General features: G+C 40.4%; 1 protein-coding gene across 3 annotated transcripts in view; it reads left to right on the top strand.

Annotated features, from left to right (window-relative positions):
- The window catches only part of IST1 (IST1 factor associated with ESCRT-III), a 39,983-nt gene that overhangs the window by 16,988 nt on the left and 3,405 nt on the right, over positions 1–19,590 (top strand). The window contains exons 2-8 of one of the 3 annotated variants that reach the window (XM_055553546.1): positions 7,788–7,890; positions 8,303–8,483; positions 9,777–9,864; positions 16,499–16,582; positions 17,094–17,204; positions 18,149–18,349; positions 19,132–19,224. In XM_055553546.1, the coding sequence (XP_055409521.1) occupies positions 7,803–7,890; positions 8,303–8,483; positions 9,777–9,864; positions 16,499–16,582; positions 17,094–17,204; positions 18,149–18,349; positions 19,132–19,224 (846 nt within the window). In that variant the 5' untranslated portion in view covers positions 7,788–7,802. Of the gene's footprint in view, positions 1–7,787; positions 7,891–8,250; positions 8,484–9,776; positions 9,865–16,498; positions 16,583–17,093; positions 17,205–18,148; positions 18,350–19,131; positions 19,225–19,590 lie in introns of those variants that run through there. The other 2 variants (XM_055553548.1, XM_055553547.1) reach the window with 2 other exon arrangements.

The following is a 19,590-nucleotide window of genomic DNA, read 5'->3' as shown; positions in this document are numbered from 1 at the left end:
GAAACCCACCAAGGTAAACTGGATACAGGTAATTGACCACAACCCAACAGTATGATTGATTTATAAAATTTTCATAAGATCATGCCCATGATACAAAGACATTTGATTCATGTGTAAGAGTCCAAAAACCAGGAAGAAAACGTAATGAACAACTGTATGCATCAGATCCAGATCTTGGATCAGCTGTGTACTTCTTATGTCATCTTCACTGAAGAATTGATACTTTCGAACTATGGTGTTGGAGAAGACTTGAGAGTCCCTTTGACAGCAGGGCGAGCAAATCAGTCTGTCCTAAAGGCAGTCAACCCTGAATATTTATCGAAAGGACTGATGCTGCAGCTCTAATACTTTGGCCACCTGATGCAAAGAGCCAGCTTATTAGAAGAGACCCTGATACTGGGAAAGGTTGAAGGCAGGAGGAGAAGGGGATAACAGAGGAAGAGGTGGTTGGATGGCGTCACGAACTCAGTGGACATGAGTTTGAGAAAGCTCCTGGAGATGGTGAAGGACAGGAAAGCCTGGCGTGCTGCAGTCCATGGGGTCGAAAACAGTCAGACACGACTGAGTAACTGAACAACAACAATGGCCTGGGGCATATCTTGTGGTTTTGTTTATGGTTTTATAATTAAACAAACTTGCTTCATTGAACACTGTTCCAATAGCTTTTTTTAACTTACAGTGGCCTCCCAAAGGTTCCTAGGTTGCCTTCTCTATTTATAGTCCCCTACTGGGACTTCTACAACTACTTGTGTAACTATCTTCTGTCCCTATCACGATTGTTTATTTAGATTTTGAATTCAGATGCACTTAGATTTTATTCTGAACTCTTAACCACTTAGTTGCTGGCTGATCTTGGGCAAGTGCCTGGTAGAGTAAATGACAGCCCTAGGTACTTTTTTTTCTGCCTGTCTTTCTGCTTCCCATCTATCTCTGGTTATGAATGCCTTCAGAACAAGGATACCATGTGGATCTAGGCAGCACCTGACATCTTCTAAGTTTTGAATTGATGTTTTCAGTTTAGGATTATGAGGCAGGTGGCATAAACTGTAATTAATGTCATACTTCAACTGTACTGAACTTGTGTTTCTCATAAAACTTCTTGTTCTCTCTGGTACCTGGATTTTAGATGCAACACTCCCTCTGCCCGAGACAGTCACACCGTGTTTTTACTTTATGAATTTTGTTTGTCCTTCAGGACTTGGCTTAGGTTTTTCCTTCTCCCTAGAAAGAATTCTGTAACATCCCTGAGTAGGTTACATGTCTTTTCTGTAGAGTAGGTTTCTTAATCGTGACACTTGACATTTTAGGCTAGATTTTTTTTTTGTCTGGGGCAGAGGCATGGTCCTGTTCATTGTAGGATGTTAGCATCTCTACTGTTTGTGGTAGTAGCATCTTCTCCAATCATAACAACCCAAAAGTCTTCATTCATTGCCAAATGACTGTGGGCAAAATCATTTTCAGTTGACAACTCCTCTAGAGGTAAAGTTCTTAGCAAATAGTATTGTAGTTGCCAGATTTTCTTAGCTGTTTTTTCCGGTAGAATGTAAGGTTCTCTGATCACAAGGATTTTTTTGTTTGTTTGTTTTAATCTCCAGCATCTAGCCATTGTCTGTCATAATCAGTAATATTTGTTAAATGGATTGAACATAATTTAGTATAATGGATCCCAGATATTTACCATTGTAAACTAGAGCTTGAATTAATTATTAAGTGAAGGATGAAGGATTCTGAAGGGCAATTTCACAAAAGGAAGATAGTGGGTATTGGTTTATATACAAGCGGACATATTATTCCTAATATTCGTCCTTGCATTGGGTATCTTTTTTGATTTGTCCTTTGGTTACTTTGTTAGACCTAGCTTTTTTCCCCCCATCTTTAAAGATGTATATTTTATTGAAGTATAGTTGTTTCAGGTACACAATGTTTCAGGTACACAGCAAGGTGATTTGGTTATACAAATACACATATATTATTTTTGAAATTGTTTTCCATAATAGGATTTTATAAGATACTGACTATAGTTCCCTATGCTGTACAGTAAACCTTTGTTGCTTTTTGCATAGCATAACTTTTAAAATTAAAAATCTAGCATTCTATTCCTGCTAACTCAAACAGGTAGAATCAGAACATCGTAATTTTTAGTTAGGCAAAAATTCATAAGTATTCTATCTAATATATATATTATACATATGTATATGTATACGAAAGCTTTTCTATTCATCTCTGTTCTTTAGTGCTTGTAGGTCTTCGGTAAACATTTCTTATCAAGCTTCACTTGATAAAGGCTTGAGAAAGAACATCAAAAAAAAGATGGAGAAAGTGGAGAACATAAACTAAATAAATGGAAGCACTGAATATGGAGTAGAAAAAGTGACAACAACCTCGATAAAAGATAATCATATACCAGTTGTTTTAAAACATGACTGCTCATTAGAAACATATCTGGAGCTCTGAAGAAAAAAGCAATACCTGAGCATTTGTATTTTTCAAAAATTTCAAGATAATTTTGATACGTATCTGGATTTTAAAAAGTGATTACAGATTTTTCTGTTAGATCCTAGTTTTGGTGATATATTATTTTTCTGTTTACCAATCTTGATAAAATAGTATTAAGTGAGTAATAGTTACATAATCACAATAGTAAAAGATGTTTATCAGTTTTCACAATCAATAGCCAGACAAAAAATAAAAGATAATTACAATTGCAAGCCATAATGGGAACATGATTAACTTAACAATATAAAATCAGATCAGATCAGTCGCTCAGTCGTGTCCGACTCTTTGCGACCCCATGAATCGCAGCATGCCAGGCCTCCCTATCCATTACCAACTCCCGGAGTTCACTGAGACTCACATCCATCGAGTCCGTGATGCCATCCAGCCATCTCATCCTCTGTCGTCCCCTTTTCCTCCTGCCCCCAATCCCTCCCAGCATCAGAATCTTTTCCAATGAGTCAACTCTTTGCATGAGGTGGCCAAAGTACTGGAGTTTCAGCTTTAGTATCATTCCTTCCAAAGAAATCCCAGGGCTGATCTCCTTCAGGATGGACTGGTTGGATCTCCTTGCAGTCCAAGGGACTCTCAGGAGTCTTCTCCAACACCACAGTTCAAAAGCATCAATTCTTCGGCACTCAGCCTTCTTCACAGTCCAAGTCTCACATCCATACATGACCACAGGAAAAACCATAGCCTTGACTAGACAAACTTTTGTTTGTCTTAACAATATAAAATAATTACATACAATTTTGGGGGGGGGTCAGGCAGAGTGATGTGTGTGATAAGTGAAGTGCATACATGCACATGTTTTCATTCACCCAGTCAGCCTCTGTCTTTTGGTTGGTGCATTTAATCTATTTACATTAAGGTGATTATCTACATTTAAAGTGATTATCAATATACATGGTCTTATTTCTTAATTGTTTTGGGTTTATTTTCTGTAGGTCTTTTCCTTCTCTTGTGTTTCCTGCCTAGAGAAGTTCCTTTAACATATGTTGTAAAGCTAGTGGTGCTGGATTCTCTTAACTTTTGCTGTCTGGAAAGCTTTTGAATTCTCCGTCAAATATGGAGAGTCTTGCTGGGTAGAGTATTCTTGGTTGTAGGTTTTTCCCTTTCATCACTTTAAATATATCATCTAATTCCCTCTGGTTTGTAGAGTTTGTTGAGAAATCAACTTGATAGCCTGAAGGGAATTCCGTTGTATGTTATTTGTCATTTTTCCCTTGTTGCTTTTAATATTTTATCTCTGTCTTTAATTTTTGTCAGTTTGAATACTGTGTGTCTTGGTGTGTTCGTTAGGTTTATCCTTCCTGGGACTCTCTGTGTTTCCTGGACTTGACTATTTCCTTTCCCATGTTCAGGAAGTTTTCAGCTGTTATCTCTTCTAATATTTTCTCAGGTCCTTTCTCCCTCTCGTCTCCTTCTGGGACCTGTTTAATGCGAATGCTGGTGTGTTTAACGTTGTCCCAGAGGCCTCTTAGGCTGTCTTCCATTTCTTTTCATTCTTTTTTCTGTATTGTTCTATGGCAGTGATTTCCATCATTCTGTCCTCCAGGTCATTTATCCATTCTTCCGACTCAGTTATTCTGCTGTTGATTCCTTCTAGTGTATTATTCATCTGTTTGTTCTTTAGTTCTTGTACGTCTTTGGTAAATATTTCTTACATCTTCTCAATCTTTGCCTTTGTTCTTTTCCCAAGATCCTGGATCATCTTCACTATCATTATTCTGAATTCTTTTTCTGGAAGGTTGCCTATCTCCACTTCATTTAGTGGTTTTTCTGGGATTTTATCTTGTCCCTTCATCTGGGATATACCTTTCTGCTTTTTCATCGTGATTAACATTCTGTAATATAGTTTTTGTTTTAGCCACTGTGAAAGTGAAAGTGAAGTCACTCAGTCGTGTCTGACTCTTTGTGACCCGTGGACTGTAGCCCACCAAGCTCCTCCGTCCATGGGATTCTCCAGGCAAGAATACTGGAGTGGGTTGCCATTTCCTTCTCCAGGGATTGAACCCAGGTCTCCCATATTGCAGGCAGACGCTTTAACTTCTGTGCCACCAGGGAAGCCCTTAAATACAAGAATACAGTCTCTCCTGTAGAGACATAGAACTTCAGATCCAAGTACTAACATCAAAGATTTCAAAGGCAGGAAAGGAAGCCAGGTTGAAAGAAGAAGGGGGAGGAGGCAGGAGAGGGAATACTGTGCTTATTCTTGCTTCTATCTGCCCTCTGATTGATGAGGCTAAGAGGGAGGGACTGGCTATGGGAAAAGTAGGTCTTGCTCAATAAAGCTTTAATCCAATTATCTGCTGATGGGTAGGGTTCCTTCCCTCCTTTGTAGTTGTTTACCCTCCTGTAGTTGCAGGTCAATGGGTTCTGTCATTGTTCAGTTGTTGTTGTCCAACTCTTAGCGACTTCGTGGACTGCAGCACGCCAGGCTTCCCTGTCCTTCACCATCTCCCAGAGCTTGTTCAGACTCATGTGCGTTGAGTCGGTGATGCCATCCAACCATCTCGTCCTCTGTCATCCCCTTCTGCCTTTAATCTTTCCCAGCATCAGCGTCCAAAGAGGAGGCTCTTCGCATCAGGTGACCAAAGTATTGGAACTTCAGTTTCAGCATCAGTCCTTCCAATGAATATTCAGGAGTGATTTCCTTTAGGATTGACTGGTTTGAAGTTCTTGCTGTCCAAAGGACTCTGAAGAGTCTTCTTCAACACTACAGTTCCAGAGCATCAATTCTTCGACACTCAGTTTTCTTTATAGTCCAACTCTAGCTTTGACTAGACAGATCTTTGTCGGCAGAGTAATGTCTGTGCTTTTTAATAGGCTGTCTAGATTGGTCATAGCTTTTCTTCCCAGGAGCAAGTGTCTTTTAATTTCATGGCTTCAGTCACTGTCTACAGTGATTTTGGAGCCCAAGAAAATAGAGAAATAGTCTATCACTGTTTCCATTGTTTCCACATCTTTTTGCCATGAAGTGATGGGACCGGATGCCATGATCTTTGTTTTTTGAATGTTAAGTTTTAAGTCGGCTTTTTCACTCTCCTCTTTGACCTTCATCAGGAGGTTCTTTAATTCCTCTTCGCTTTCTGCCATAAGGGTGGTGTCATCTGCATCTCTGAGGTTATTGATGTTTCTTCTGGCATTTCGCATGATGTACTCTGCATATGAGTTAAATAAGCATAGTGACAATATACCGCCTTGATGTATTCCTTTCCCAGTTTGGAACCAGTCCGTTGTTCCATGTCTGATTCTAACAGTAACTTCTTGACCTGGATACAGGTTTCTCAGGAGGCAGGTAAGCTGGTCTATTATTCCTATTTCTTTAGCTATGAAAGGGTTTACACCAAGGGGGACCTCCCAGTTCCCCTATCCCTGTGGTCAGCCCCTGCTGACCCACATCTCCACAGGAGGCCCTCCTCCACTAGCAGTTAGTTTTGGTTCAGTCTCCTGTGTGGTCACTGCCCCTCTCCTCTGGGTCTTGCTGTGTGCAAAATTCTGTTTGTGTCCTCTAAGACTGGAATCTCTGTTTCCCCCAGTCCTTTGGAAGTCCTATAATCAAATCGCACTGGCCCTCAATGCCAGATTCCCTGGGGATTCTCCAGGCTGGGAAGCATGATGTGGGGCTCAGAACTTCTTTGGTATTATTGTTCTGCAGTCTGTGGGTCACCCACCTGGTGGCTATGGGATTTTATTTTATTGTGATTGCACCCCTTCTACGGTGTTAGACCTAACATTTGTTTGGATGTTGGGATTGACTGATGGCTCAGTGGGTAAAGAACCTGCCTGCCAATGCAGCAGACACAGGAGATGCGGGTTTGATTCCTAAGTCAGGAAGATGCTCTAGTGTAGGGCTTGGCAACCGACTCCAGTATTCTTGTCTAGAGAATCCCATGGACTGAATAGCCTGGTGGGGTACAGTCCAAAGGGTCACAGAGTTGGTCTGGACCGAGTGACTAACACTTTCGCTCTTCACTTTTTGTTTGGATGTTACGTTTTGAAGTTCATGTATCCCTAATTAATAGAAGAAATAGTGCTGTGTTGATAGAGAATGCATAGTGGTCAGTGCACAGTGTTATACCCTAAAGTCTTATGGGTGATACAGGAGTGGTTTTGTTGACTGTAAATCATCTATTCAGCAAAAGTCTTGGTAAATAATAGCCTTCTGTTGTCGAATTTATTTTATTTTGGTTTTTGTTCTTAATTTTAACTGAAGTATAGTTGATTTACAGTGTCAATTTCTGCTGTACAGCAATGTGATTCTTGTACATATAGATACTTTCTTTTTTAAAATTCTTTTCCATTATGGTTTATCATAGGATACTGAATTTAGTTCTTTGTGCTGCACAGTAGGATCCTATTGTTTATCCTTGTTGAATTTTATATTAATACATAAAGTTTTTTAGCTTTTTACCCCTTTGTATATTTCTTCGTGAGTAGATATTAATGATATTTCTGTGATCTTTGGCTGTAGCTTTTTCTAAAGGTTGAGACTTAGGAGGAGGATTTGAGGACTTAAGGTGGTAATATTTTTGAATTTGGATATAAATTTGATAATCTCTTCTTATCACTACCTTTGTGTTTTATGGGAGAGTAGGAGGCCTTCCTGGAGAAGGCAGTGGCACCCCACTCCAGTACTTGCCTGGAAAATCCCATGGGCAGAGGAGCCTGGTAGGCTGCAGTCCACGGGGTCGCTAGGAGTCAGACACGACTGAGCGAGTTCACTTTCACTTTTCACTTTCATGCATTGATAGGAGAAGGAAATGGCAACCCACTCTAGTGTTCTTGCCTGGAGAATCCCAGGGACGGGGGAGCCTGGTGGGCTGCCGTCTCTGGGGTTGCACAGAGTCGGACACGACTGAAGCGACAGCAGCAGCAGGAGGCCTTCCTGCTTCTGTTTTTTTATCACCTTACTCCTATGCCAGTACATAGATTAGATACTCATTTCATCCATCACCAAGTTCTTTGATCTCTGTGTTCAAAACAGATCTCAGTGCAATCACTTCTACCATTACTGCTGACTATCCCATCCTAAGCTGTTTTCATCTTTTGTTTGGACTGCTCTAATAGCCTTGTCCTTGGTCCTCTTACTTCCATTATTATCCTCCCCCAATCAATTCTCCACACAACAGCCAAATGGCCTTTAAAAAATGTGAGTCACATCATGTTATTTATCTGAATTTAAAAATTACTCTGGTTTATAATGTGAAATAATTCACTATCTTACTGGTCTTAATTCCTGAACTAATTTTGACTTGAAAGTAATCACCATGCTTCTTATCTTTTCCCAGGAGGAACAACACAGCATGCTGGGCTCTGGATTTAAAGCTGAGCGTTTACGAGTCAATTTGAGATTAGTCATAAACCGTCTTAAACTGTTGGAGAAAAAAAAAAGTGAGTAGTGCATGCTTGCCTTACTTTTTTTTTTTTCTAGAATACATCGTTGAGTCCTAGCACCCTATTATTAGCTCCTTCAGGCTAGCAGTCTGAAGTCTTAGGGATCCCATATCCTCTTAAGTTTTGGGTACATTTCTGCTGTCTTTTGTGACTAGTTAGACTGAGTCACTTTGTAACAGGGAAAGGGACATACTCTTTCTATGGAATAGATAAATGACTACACAAACACTATTCTCACCTAGACAAGGTAGCAAATTCTAGAATAGATGAGATGAGACTAAGTTTGCTAAGGAAGGGTGAGCTAGGATATAGTAGAAACACCGACTTTTCTCTTTTGGGGTGGATGTCTGCCTGCAGGCCAGGGCCCATGTACTACTGCTGTGTGACTGGAATGGGATTTGTGCTTTAGCGGAATTGGCCCAGAAAGCAAGGAAAGAGATTGCTGACTATCTGGCTGCTGGGAAAGATGAAAGAGCTCGAATCCGAGTGGAGCACATTATTCGAGAAGACTACCTTGTGGAGGCCATGGAGATCCTGGAACTGTACTGTGACCTGCTGCTGGCTCGATTTGGCCTCATCCAGTCTATGAAGTAAGCTATTTTGTCCTTTTTTTTCCTTCATCGAGGTGTAGTTGATTTCGGAAGAAAATTCACGTATTTAGTGTGTGCAAGTATACAATTTGATGAGTTTGGGCATAGGCATATATATATACCTGTACACGTCATCATAAGTTAAAAAAGCAGTTGTCATCTCCAAAAATTTCCTTGTATCCCTTTTTTTTTTGATAAAAACACAACATAAGATCTGCCTTAAACTGTTTAAAAATTTTTTTTTATAAAAAAATTTATTTTTAGCGGCTTTGGGTCTTTGTTGCTATGCATGGGCTTTGTCTAGTTGTGGCACGCGGGGCTGCCCTCTAGTTGCAGTGCTCCGGTTTCTCTTTGTGGGGGCTTCTCTTGTTGCAGAGCATGGCCTCGAGAGCGCGTGTGCTTAGTAGTTGTGGCACACGGGCTTGGTTGCTCCGTGGCTTGTGAAATATTCTGGGACCAGAGATCAAACCTGTATCCCCTGCATTGGCAGGTAGATTGTCAACCACGGGACCACCAGGGAAGTCAGTTCTTAAACATTTTTAAGCACTCAATACAGTACTATTTAACTGTAGGCACAGTGTTATTCAGTAGACCTCTAGATCTTTTTCATTTTGTAGAACTATAATGAAGTAAGGTATTTTGATTTGAAGATTAAATCAAATCACCTCTGGAATTTGAGAAAGGAGTGTTACTGGCCTCTTCCTGTGTGTGGGGAGCTAGCACTCAGGGACTACCACTTCATGTACCCAATGATGTTTTTCCTCCTGCTCACTTGAAGGCCTGATCTCAGTGTAGACAACTGTTGAAAATGTGGAATCTGAAATCAAGAGGCCTGAATTTGAGCCTTGGCTCAACCATTTGCTGACTTTGTGACCATGGGCTGGTTTCTTAGTTTGAGATTTTCCCCCAAAATTGGATGACAGAAATGTCTATAAGCCTAGAGTTATTGTGAGGATCCAGTGAGATTTGTGGCTCAGACGGTAGAGATTCTGCCTACAATGCAGGAGACCCGGGTTTAATCCCTGGGTTGGGAAGATCTGGAGAAGGCAATGGCAACCCACTCCAGTATTCTTGCCTGGAAAATCCCATGGATGGAGAAGCCTGGTAGGCTACGATCCATGGAGTCGCAATGAGTCGGACACAACTGAGCAACTTCACTTTCACTTTTCACTTTCAGTGAGATTTGTGAGATCGCCTTAGAGGAGGTTATCAAGTATGTGATACAGATGGGGTTTTGTTTGTTTAAAAGAATATTAAATTTTACTGATTTCCCCCTCCCCCCACCTTAATTAGGGAGTTAGATTCTGGTCTGGCTGAATCTGTGTCTACATTGATTTGGGCTGCTCCTCGACTCCAGTCAGAAGTGGCAGAGCTGAAAATTGTGAGTACAACCAGTTTCAGTGATGCAGTAGTTTTTCCTGTTGTTATGTTGGTTTATATATGTCACTTCTGCTTACTTGGCCAGGTTATTTTGTACCCTTCTCATGCTGCCTTTGAAAAAGGCTTTGTGAAATGGTTCATAGAATGGAACTGTTCATAGAGTAGCACAGTGTTTTCCAAACTTCAGTAGTTTTTCTAAGAGGCAAAGTTACATATAACCTATGTTTTTTCTTAAATTACTTTTATTGTAATGTCATTTAAGTATGTTTTTAAACAACTGTAAGTCAGTAAAGTTGCAGTAATATTAAGGGAACAGATGTTTTGTTTCATTCATTTGTTCCAGAAATGTTTATTGAGTCAGTGTTGTGCATTACATGGCTACTGAGAGTGCAGTGGTGAGCACTGTGACACCAGCCTCACTCTTGTAGCTTAGAGTCTGGCGGAAGAGACAGACATTAACTGAAAAATTACCTGCCACAACTTGGATATGGTACTGACTGCTCAGGTACAAATTCAGTCGTTTTCTCCTATTTTCTACATCTTTGCCAGTTATTCACTTGGATATTGTCTCAGTCTTATCTCCCACCTATCTTATAAAATTTCCTTGTCCTCTGTATATTTAAGAGTCTGTTTAAGTCTCTGAATATCTATTTTTTAAATAGTCTATTTTTTTTTGTTATTGTTGTTTCATGGCTTCACTGTCTTCTAACTCTAGGAATATTATAGTCTTTCATAAACTTTTCTTGTTTCTCTAATGTTTGTTTACTTCTGTTTCTTAGATTTAAACTGTTTTTATAGTAGAGGCTTTTCTGAAAGGTTTGGCTGTTTATTAAAGACTGAGGTACTGAAAATGGATTGGAACTTCTTGTGTGCTTAGGTGGGTCTTAATGCAAGATGCCAATTTTTTTGTCTTCTTTTTTTTTCCTTCCAGTTTTAATGGGATATAATTGACAATACAGCACTGTATAAATTTAAGATATACAGCATAATGATTTGACTTATGTCATGAAATGATTATCACAATAATTTTGGTAAACATCCATCATCTCATATTGTTGTTTAGACGCTAGTCATGTCTGACTCTTTGTGACCCAGTGGACTGCAGCACACCAGGCTTCCCTGTCCTTCACTATCTCCTGGAGTTTGCTGAAACTCACGTCTGTTGAGTCGGTGATACCATCCAACCATCTCATCCTCTGTCACCCGCTTCTTCTGCCTTCAGTCATTCCCAGCATTGGGGTCTTTTCCAGTGAGTCAGTTCTTTGCATCAGGTGGCCAAAGTATTGGAGCTTAAGCTTCAGCATCAGTCTTTCCAATGAATACTCAGGACTGATTTCCTTTACAATTGACTGGTTTGATCTCCTTACTGTCCTAGGGACTGAAGAGTCTTCTCCAGGACCACAGTTCAAAAGCATCAGTTCTTTGGTGCTCAGCCTTCTTTATGGTCCAGCTGTCACATCTGTACATGACTACTGGAAAAACCATAGCTTTGACTGTACAGACCTTTGTCAGCAAAGTGATGTCTCTGCTTTTTAATACGCTGTCTAGGTTTGTCATAGCTTTTCTTCCAAGGATCAAGCATCTCATCCATCTGGGCATTTCGCATGATATGCATAATGCATGATATGCTTATTTCACTGCATATCAGTTAAACAAGCAGGGTGACAGTATACACCCTTGACATACTCCTTTCCCAATTTTGAACCAGTTCGTTGTTCCGTGTTTAGTTCTAATGGGGCTTATTGACCTGCATATGGGTTTCTCAGGAGGCAGGTAAGATGGTCTGATATTCCCATCTCTTTATGAATTTTCTGGTTTGTTGTGATCCACACAGTCAAAAGCTTGGATATAGTCAATGAAGCAGAAGTAGATGTTTTTCTGGAATTCTCTTGCTTTTTCTATGATCTAGCAGATGTTGAAAGTTTGATTTCTGGTTCCTCTGCCTTTTCTAAATTCAGCTTATATATCTGAAAGTTCTCAGTTCATGTACTGTTGAAGCCTAGATACAAAATTAAAGAAATAGAAAAAAAGTTTTGTAACGTGAACTCTTTATGGTTTACTCTCAACAATTACATGTATAACATACAGCAGTGCTAATTATATTTATCACTGCATCTCTAGTCCTTATTTATCATTTTAAAATTAATTTTTATTGGAGTATAGTTGCTTTACAATGTTGTTTGTTTCTACTGTACAGCAAAATGAGTCAGCCATATGTCTACATATATCCTGCCCCCGCCCCCCTCCTTTGGAGTTCCTTCCTGTTCAGGTCAGCACAGTGCATTAAGTAGAGCTCCCTGTGCTGCACAGTATGTTCTCAGTAGTTATCTGTTTTGTATAGAGTATCAATCCCAGTGTCTCAGTTACTCCCATCCCCTGCCCTTTCCTCCTTGGTGGCCATATATTTGTTCTCTACCTCTGTGTGTGTTCTGCTTTGCAAATAAGATCATCAATACCATTTTTCTAGATTCTACATATGTGCTTAATATATGATATTTGTTTTTCTCTTTCTGACTTACTTCATCTGTATGACACTCTAAGTCCATCCATATCTTTACAAATGACTCAACTTCATTCCTTTTATGGCTGAGTGGTATTCCATTTTATCTGTATACCACATCTTCTTTATCCATTCCAAAATTCATGGACAATTAGGTTGCTTCCATGTCCTGGCTATTGTAAATATACTGCTGTGAACATTGGGTACATGTATCTTTTTGAATTATGGTTTCCTCTGGGTTTATGCTCAGTAGTGGGATTGCTGGGTCAAAGGGTAATTCTGTTTTAGTTCTTTAAGGACCCTCCATACTGTTTTCCGTAAGTAGTTGTATTAATTTACGCTGCCACCAGCAGTGGAAGAGGGTTCCCTTTTCTCCAACATTTATTGTTTGTGGATTTTTTTTTTCATGATGGCTATTCTGACCATGGTAAGGTGATACCTTACTGTAGTTTTCATTTGCATTTCTCTAATAATTAGTGATGTTGAGCGTCTTTTCATGTATTTGTTGGCCTTCTTACTTACAACTGAAAGTTTGTAGTACCTTTTGACTGCCTTCATCAATTTCCCCTTCTCATCTCTAACCACAAATCTGATCTCTTTTTTTATGAGTTTGTTGCATGTTTGTGTTTCTTTTTTAAGTGTAATTGACCTACAGCACTATGTTGTTCCTGTTACACAATTTAGGGATTTTTCTATATATTTCAGAACAATCATGATAATTCCATTTATGATATGTCACCATACAAACAGATTAGTTATTGAAGATATTAGGAAGAGATGGCAAGAATACACAGAAGAACTGTACAAAAAAGATCTTCACGCCTCAGATAATCACGATGGTGTGATCACTGACCTAGAGCCAGACATCCTGGAATGTGAAGTCAAGTGGGCCTTAGAAAGCATCACTACGAACAAAGCTAGTGGAGGTGATGGAATTCCACTTGAGCTATTCCAAATCCTGAAAGATGATGCTGTGAAAGTGCTGCACTCAATATGCCAGCAAATTTGGAAAACTCAGCAGTGGCCACAGGACTGGAAAAGGTCAATTTTCATTCCAATCCCAAAGAAAGGCAATGCCAAAGAATACTCAAACTACCGCACAATTACACTCATCTCACATGCTAGTAAAGTAATGCTCAAAATTCTCCAAGGCAGGCTTCAGCAATATATGAACCGTGAACTTCTGATGTTCAAGTTGGTTTTAGAAAAGGCAGAGGAACCAGAGATCAAATTGCCAACATCCTCTGGATCGTGGAAAAAGCAAGAGAGTTCCAGAAAAACATCTATTTCTGCTTTATTGACTATGCCAAAGCCTTTGACTGTGTGGATCACAATAAACTGTGGAAAATTCTGAAGGAGATGGGAATACCAGACCACCTGATCTGCCTCTTGAGAAATTTGTATGCAGCTCAGGAAGCACCAGTTAGAACTGGACATGGAACAACAGACTGGTTCCAAATAGGAAAAGGAGTTTGTCAAGGCTGTATATTGTCACCCTGTTTCTTTAACTTATATGCAGAGTACATCATGAGAAACGCTGGACTGGAAGAAACACAAGCTGAAATCAAGATTGCTGGGAGAAATACCAATAGCCTCAGATATGCAGATGACACCACCCTTATGGCAGAAAGTGAAGAGGAACTCAAAAGCCTCTTGATGAAAGTGAAAGTGGAGAGTGAAAAAGTTTGCTTAAAGCTCAACATTCAAAAAACGAAGATCATGGCATCTGGTCCCACCACTTCATGGAAAATAGATGGGGAAACAGTGTCAGACTTTATTTTTCTGGGCTCCAAAATCACTGCAGATGGTGACTGCAGCCATGAAATTAAAAGATGCTTACTCCTTGGAAGGAAAGCTATGACCAACCTAGATAGCATATTCAAAAGCAGAGACATTACTTTGCCAACAAAGGTTCATCTAGTCAAGGCTATGGTTTTTCTTGTGGTCATGTATGGATGTGAGAGTTGGACTGTGAAGAAGGCTGAGCGCCGAAGAATTGATGCTTTTGAACTGTGGTGTTGGAGAAGACTCTTGAGAGTCCCTTGGACTGCAAGGAGATCCAACCAGTCCATTCTGAAGGAGATCAGCCCTGGGATTTCTTTGGAAGGAATGATGCTAAAGCTGAAACTCCAGTACTTTGGCCACCTCATGGGAAGAGTTGACTCATTGGAAAAGATTCTGATGCTGGGAGGGATTGGGGGCAGGAGAAAGAGGGGACAACAGAGGATGAGATGGCTGGATGGCATCACTGACTCGATGGACGTGAGTCTGAGTGAATTCCGGGAGTTGGTGATGGACAGGGAGGCCTGGCGTGCTGTGATTCATGGGGTCGCAAAGAGCTGGACACGACTGAGCGACTGATGTAATCTGATCTGATATTCTCCAAACTGTACATTTCCTGCTCATGACTCATTTGTTTTGCAAATGGAACTTTGTATCTCTTAATCCCTCTTATTTCCTCTTCCTGCTCCCCTCTTGTAACCACTTTATCTATAACTGTTTCTGTTTTGTTTTTTCATTTGTTTTCTAGAATTCCACATATAAGGAAGATCACGTGATATTGTATTTCTCTGACTTACTTCACTTAGCATAATACCCTACAGGTCCATCCATGTTGTTGCAAATTGCAAGATTTCATTTTTTTTTTAAGTGGGCGAGTAGTATTCCATTGCATATATATACCACATCTTTATTCATCTATTGATGGTCACTTGGTTTGATTCCATATCTTGGCTGCTGTAAATAATTCTGCAGTGAGAATAGGTGTGGATATGTCTTTTCTAATTAGTGTTTTCATTTACTTTGGATAAGTACCCAGGATTGGAATTATTGGATCAGATATTAGTTCTATTTTTACTCTTTTGAGGAATCTCCATACTGATCTCCATAGTGGCCCCACCAATTTACATTCCCACCAACAATGTATGAGTTTTCCTTTTTCTCCACATTACCACCAACACTTATTTGGTGGGTTTTTTTTTTTTATGATAGCCCTTCTGACAGGTGTAAGGGGATATCTCATTGTGGTTTTGATTTGCATTTCCTTGATTAGTGATTTTGAGCATCTTTTCATGTGCCTGTTGGCCATCTGTAGGTGTCTTTGGAAAAATGTCTATCTGCCACTTTTCTAATTGGATTGTTTTTTGGTGTTGAGTTGTATGAGTTCTTTGTGTATTTTGGATAATGACCCCTTATCAGATACATTGTTTGTAAATACCTTCTCCCACCAGTAGATGTAGCCTTTTTATTTTGTTGATAGTTTCTTTCACTGTACAAAAGCTTTTTAGTAGGATATAGTATCATTTGTATATTGTTGCTTTTGTTTCTTGTGCCTGAGACATAACCCAAAAGAATATTACTAAGACCAGTGTCAGAAGAGTGTACTGCCGTATTTTTTCCTAGAAATTTTATGGTTTCACATCTTATGTTTAAGTCTTTAATCCATCTTGAATTCATTTGTGTATGGGTTGAGAGAGTAGTCCAGTTTTCCCAGTATCATTTATTGAAAAGGCTATCTTTTTCATGTTCTTTCCTCCTTTGTTGTAAATGAATTGTCCATGTAACTATGGGTTCATTCTTGAACTCTCCATTCTGTTCCATTGATCTGTTTGTTTTCTTTGTGTGTGTGCGCACACGCGTGTGCCAGTACATAGTGTTTTGATGACTGTGCTTTTTTAGCATAGCTTGAAATCGGGGAGCATGATACTTCGGCACCAATTCATTGTTAGCTAACTTAAGCCATTTCTCAAGGGCCTCCAGGCTGTCAGGAACTAGTTTCCTTTCCATGGGTTGGTCATTTTCCTCAGAAATTTTCCTGTCTTCTACATGGAAGGTATAAGCTAGCTAGCTACATTTTTGAGAGCACGGGGGAGAAGGAAGCCAAAGGTATCATTCTCTTGGGGAAGACTTTCATTTAATTCTCCTGTTCCAGTAGATATTTCTGGTCTCTGCTGTGCAGTTCAGTGGATGGATGAATAAACAATAACTAAATGAATTAATATGTACCTTTTAAGGCTTTGCAGGTCCAGTCTTTTGGAAATCCTGAGTAGAAGTGTGTTTGCTGTTGATAGGAGGAAGCTTGAAGCCTCTTGTGGGAGTGGTTTCCATTTTTATTTACTGTTCTTTTTCTCTGTAGGTTGCTGATCAACTCTGTGCCAAGTATAGCAAGGAATATGGCAAGTTATGTCGGACCAACCAGATTGGAACTGTGAATGATAGGGTAATGAATGTACTTGTTAAACATGGACCAGTGGGTGGGGTGGGAGCAGGTCATTTTACTGCCTGCAGTGTTTCTTGTGGGTATCACTGTAATGTAGCATTCATTTAAGATTGCACATTTCATAGAGAGATGGCTGGCTGGCAGTGCAGTCAGTCAACTCCTTAACCCTGCCCGACACCTCTGATTGTGAAACTCTTGTCATCCTGCGTCATTCCTGATTCTGTCCCCTGTCCTTTGTGCCACTTGTAGTGGAGGTAGAAGTGAGGTGGGGAAAAAGATGGGTGAATTCAGACGTGGAATGCCACAGTGTCAGTCTTTGGGCATAAGTAACCAGAGCGTGAGATATACATGCATGTTGTGCTTTGTGACTGAAGAAAAGAATAACTGGTTGGAACTCTTCTTTTCTCTCCATTGACTTGTAAAATGAGAGAAACAAAGTTTTAAAATGATACAGGATAGGCTTAGGCTGGTTTATACAGATGCATGTTAACCCTGGATCTTTCACTTACAGCTAATGCACAAACTGAGTGTGGAGGCCCCACCCAAAATCCTAGTGGAGAGATACCTGATTGAAATTGCCAAGAACTACAATGTGCCCTATGAGCCCGACTCGGTGGTCATGGTGAGTTTAAGAGTCCTTAGAATACAACAGAAAATGCGTCTCTCTAGATCACTGTCTTTGAAAAAGAAGCATATTCTTTGCACTCAAGTTTGCGTGTGGGAGTTGAAGCCTTTGTCCAGTTAGTGGTTTTGGGGTAGCAATAAATAAGCCTGCAGCTCTCTCACAGAATGTTTAAGGATCAGAAGAGATGAATGACTAAAAGCACTTTGAAAAGGTACAGACTTTGATACAAATATAAAATGGCATTATTGCTACTTCTCAGTGAAGTTCAAGGAACTGGGTGGCAAGAAAAGCCCCAAGACCCAGAATAGATCTTGAAACATTTTTCGGCGCCTGCCATGTGCCCCAGAAAGCTGAGAATACAGAAAAGATATAAACAAGGCCATTGTCCTAAAGAGGCTTACAGTGAAAGGCAAATATGGAAGTAGTAATTCAGAGGTTACGGTTGATGGGGGATAGTAGATGTTTTGGTGTGCTGCTCAGATGACCCTCCCCCCTACTCCCCGCCCCAGTTACAGACACACTTCAGGACAGAAACATTTATTCCCCCATCTCTTTGATGACTGGTGGCTCACACAGCTGAGTGGCCCTCCAGTGGTGGCCCTCTTAGAAGAGAGCTTCCTTACCCAGGGTCTTTCCTGGGGGCAGCTTGTATCTGGTCATTGCAGGGGATTAAAGACTGCCCCATTGCCCCAGTTGGGAACATGTGCTGTAGGCCCATCCTAGCTCCAGAACTCTCTGGGGGAATTAGCCAAGCCCTCTGTTGTGAAGGCATGGCAGCCCAACTTCTTACTTTGCTCAGGCCTGCTTCCTTCATCCCACAGGTCTCTATACCAAGAGACCTCTCCAATAAACTTCCATCATACTGGTCTCCATCTCAGAGCTTCCTGGGGAACCTAGTCTGTGACAGGGCCTGATGATATGGGTTTCTCTCTTTTTCTTAGGCAGAAGCTCCTCCTGGAGTAGAGACAGATCTTATTGATGTTGGATTCACAGATGATGTGAAGAAAGGGGGCCCTGGAAGAGGAGGTGGAGGCGGCTTCACAGCACCAGTTGGTGGACCTGACGGAACAGTGCCAATGCCTATGCCTATGCCTATGCCATCTCCAAACACTCCTTTCTCATACCCTCTTCCAAAGGGACCTGTAAGTATACATACAAATAACTGTGGATATAAACTCTAGAAAATGTAATAGATGACAAGCTGGTTCTGTGAGTGCACTCAGGAATTGTAGGTAACATTTGGTATAGTTTATTGATTATACTGTGGAAAAAAACAGCATTGGGATTTGGAGAAAGTCTTTTGGTTAACCTACAGGTAATGAAGCAGGAAAATCTAGAGAGATGGTGCTAGAAAAAACTTCGTGTAGGTTTTCTGGGACTTGTAGGTATACTAGTAGCTTTTTCCAAAATTGAATAATCATCACTTATTACCAAGTAGAAAAATATCTGTTGTAAACACGAAGATGAAAGTCACTGCTAGTAAGAAAGTCTGGGGACTTTCCTGGTAGTCCAGTGGTCAAGACTCATGCTTCCACTGCAGGGGCGTGGGTTCAACTGCTGGTTGGGGACTATGATCCCACATGTAGTGTGGCACCCCCCACCTCCCCAAAGAAAGTGATAGTAATCTCCGTTTGTGGACATAAAAACAGTCAGTAATTTGATGAATAAATAGTTTTTGGCTACAGGTCTTTAAAAATCTAGGTCTTCCTGATCACATGTTGTCATGTCCTTTTAGGCACTTTTCTCTTTTGGGGCTCTGGAATACACATTAAATAACTATCTTAAATATATATTATTCAATATGAATATATTCACAGTGAGAAAATAGTTGTATACACACGTATTTCTTTCTCTCTTCCCATATACATACTTCAAAAATTGCAGATGGGGCAGTGTCTCTTATGTTGCCTTTCTCCTCTTGCAGTCGGATTTCAATGGATTGCCAGTGGGAACTTATCAGGCCTTTCCCAATATTCATCCACCTCAGATTCCAGCAACTCCCCCATCGTATGAATCTGTAAGTGCCTGAGCCTTTTATAAGCAGCAGGAGAGTGAATCCCAGGAAGAGAGAGCAAAATAATGGCCACAGGGAAGGCAAAGTTTTGATCAACTCCTAGTACTGGCATTGCTGTATGCTTTGGATTTTTGTGTTGCTTTAATATTACCCTGGAAATGGGGCGTGGTGGTGGCGGCAGCATCATTGGTGGCAATGCTTTGTCTGCAGTTAAAAGCCCAGGAATCAGGAAGGAGCTGCAGACCCTAGAAAGTTCTAGTGGGGCACTTAATCTTTTTTTTTTTTTTTAATAGTAACTAGGCTGAGAATCATTTTGACCTGGTACAGTCTTGGTGGTAGAATATAATTACAATACCAGTTTTATAAATT

The sequence above is a fragment of the Bubalus kerabau genome, chromosome 17 (genome assembly GCF_029407905.1).
Source record: "Bubalus kerabau isolate K-KA32 ecotype Philippines breed swamp buffalo chromosome 17, PCC_UOA_SB_1v2, whole genome shotgun sequence".
Lineage (NCBI taxonomy): Eukaryota > Metazoa > Chordata > Mammalia > Artiodactyla > Bovidae > Bubalus > Bubalus kerabau.
Note: the sequence above shows the minus strand (reverse complement) of the source record. Positions and strands in the feature narration are given on the sequence as shown.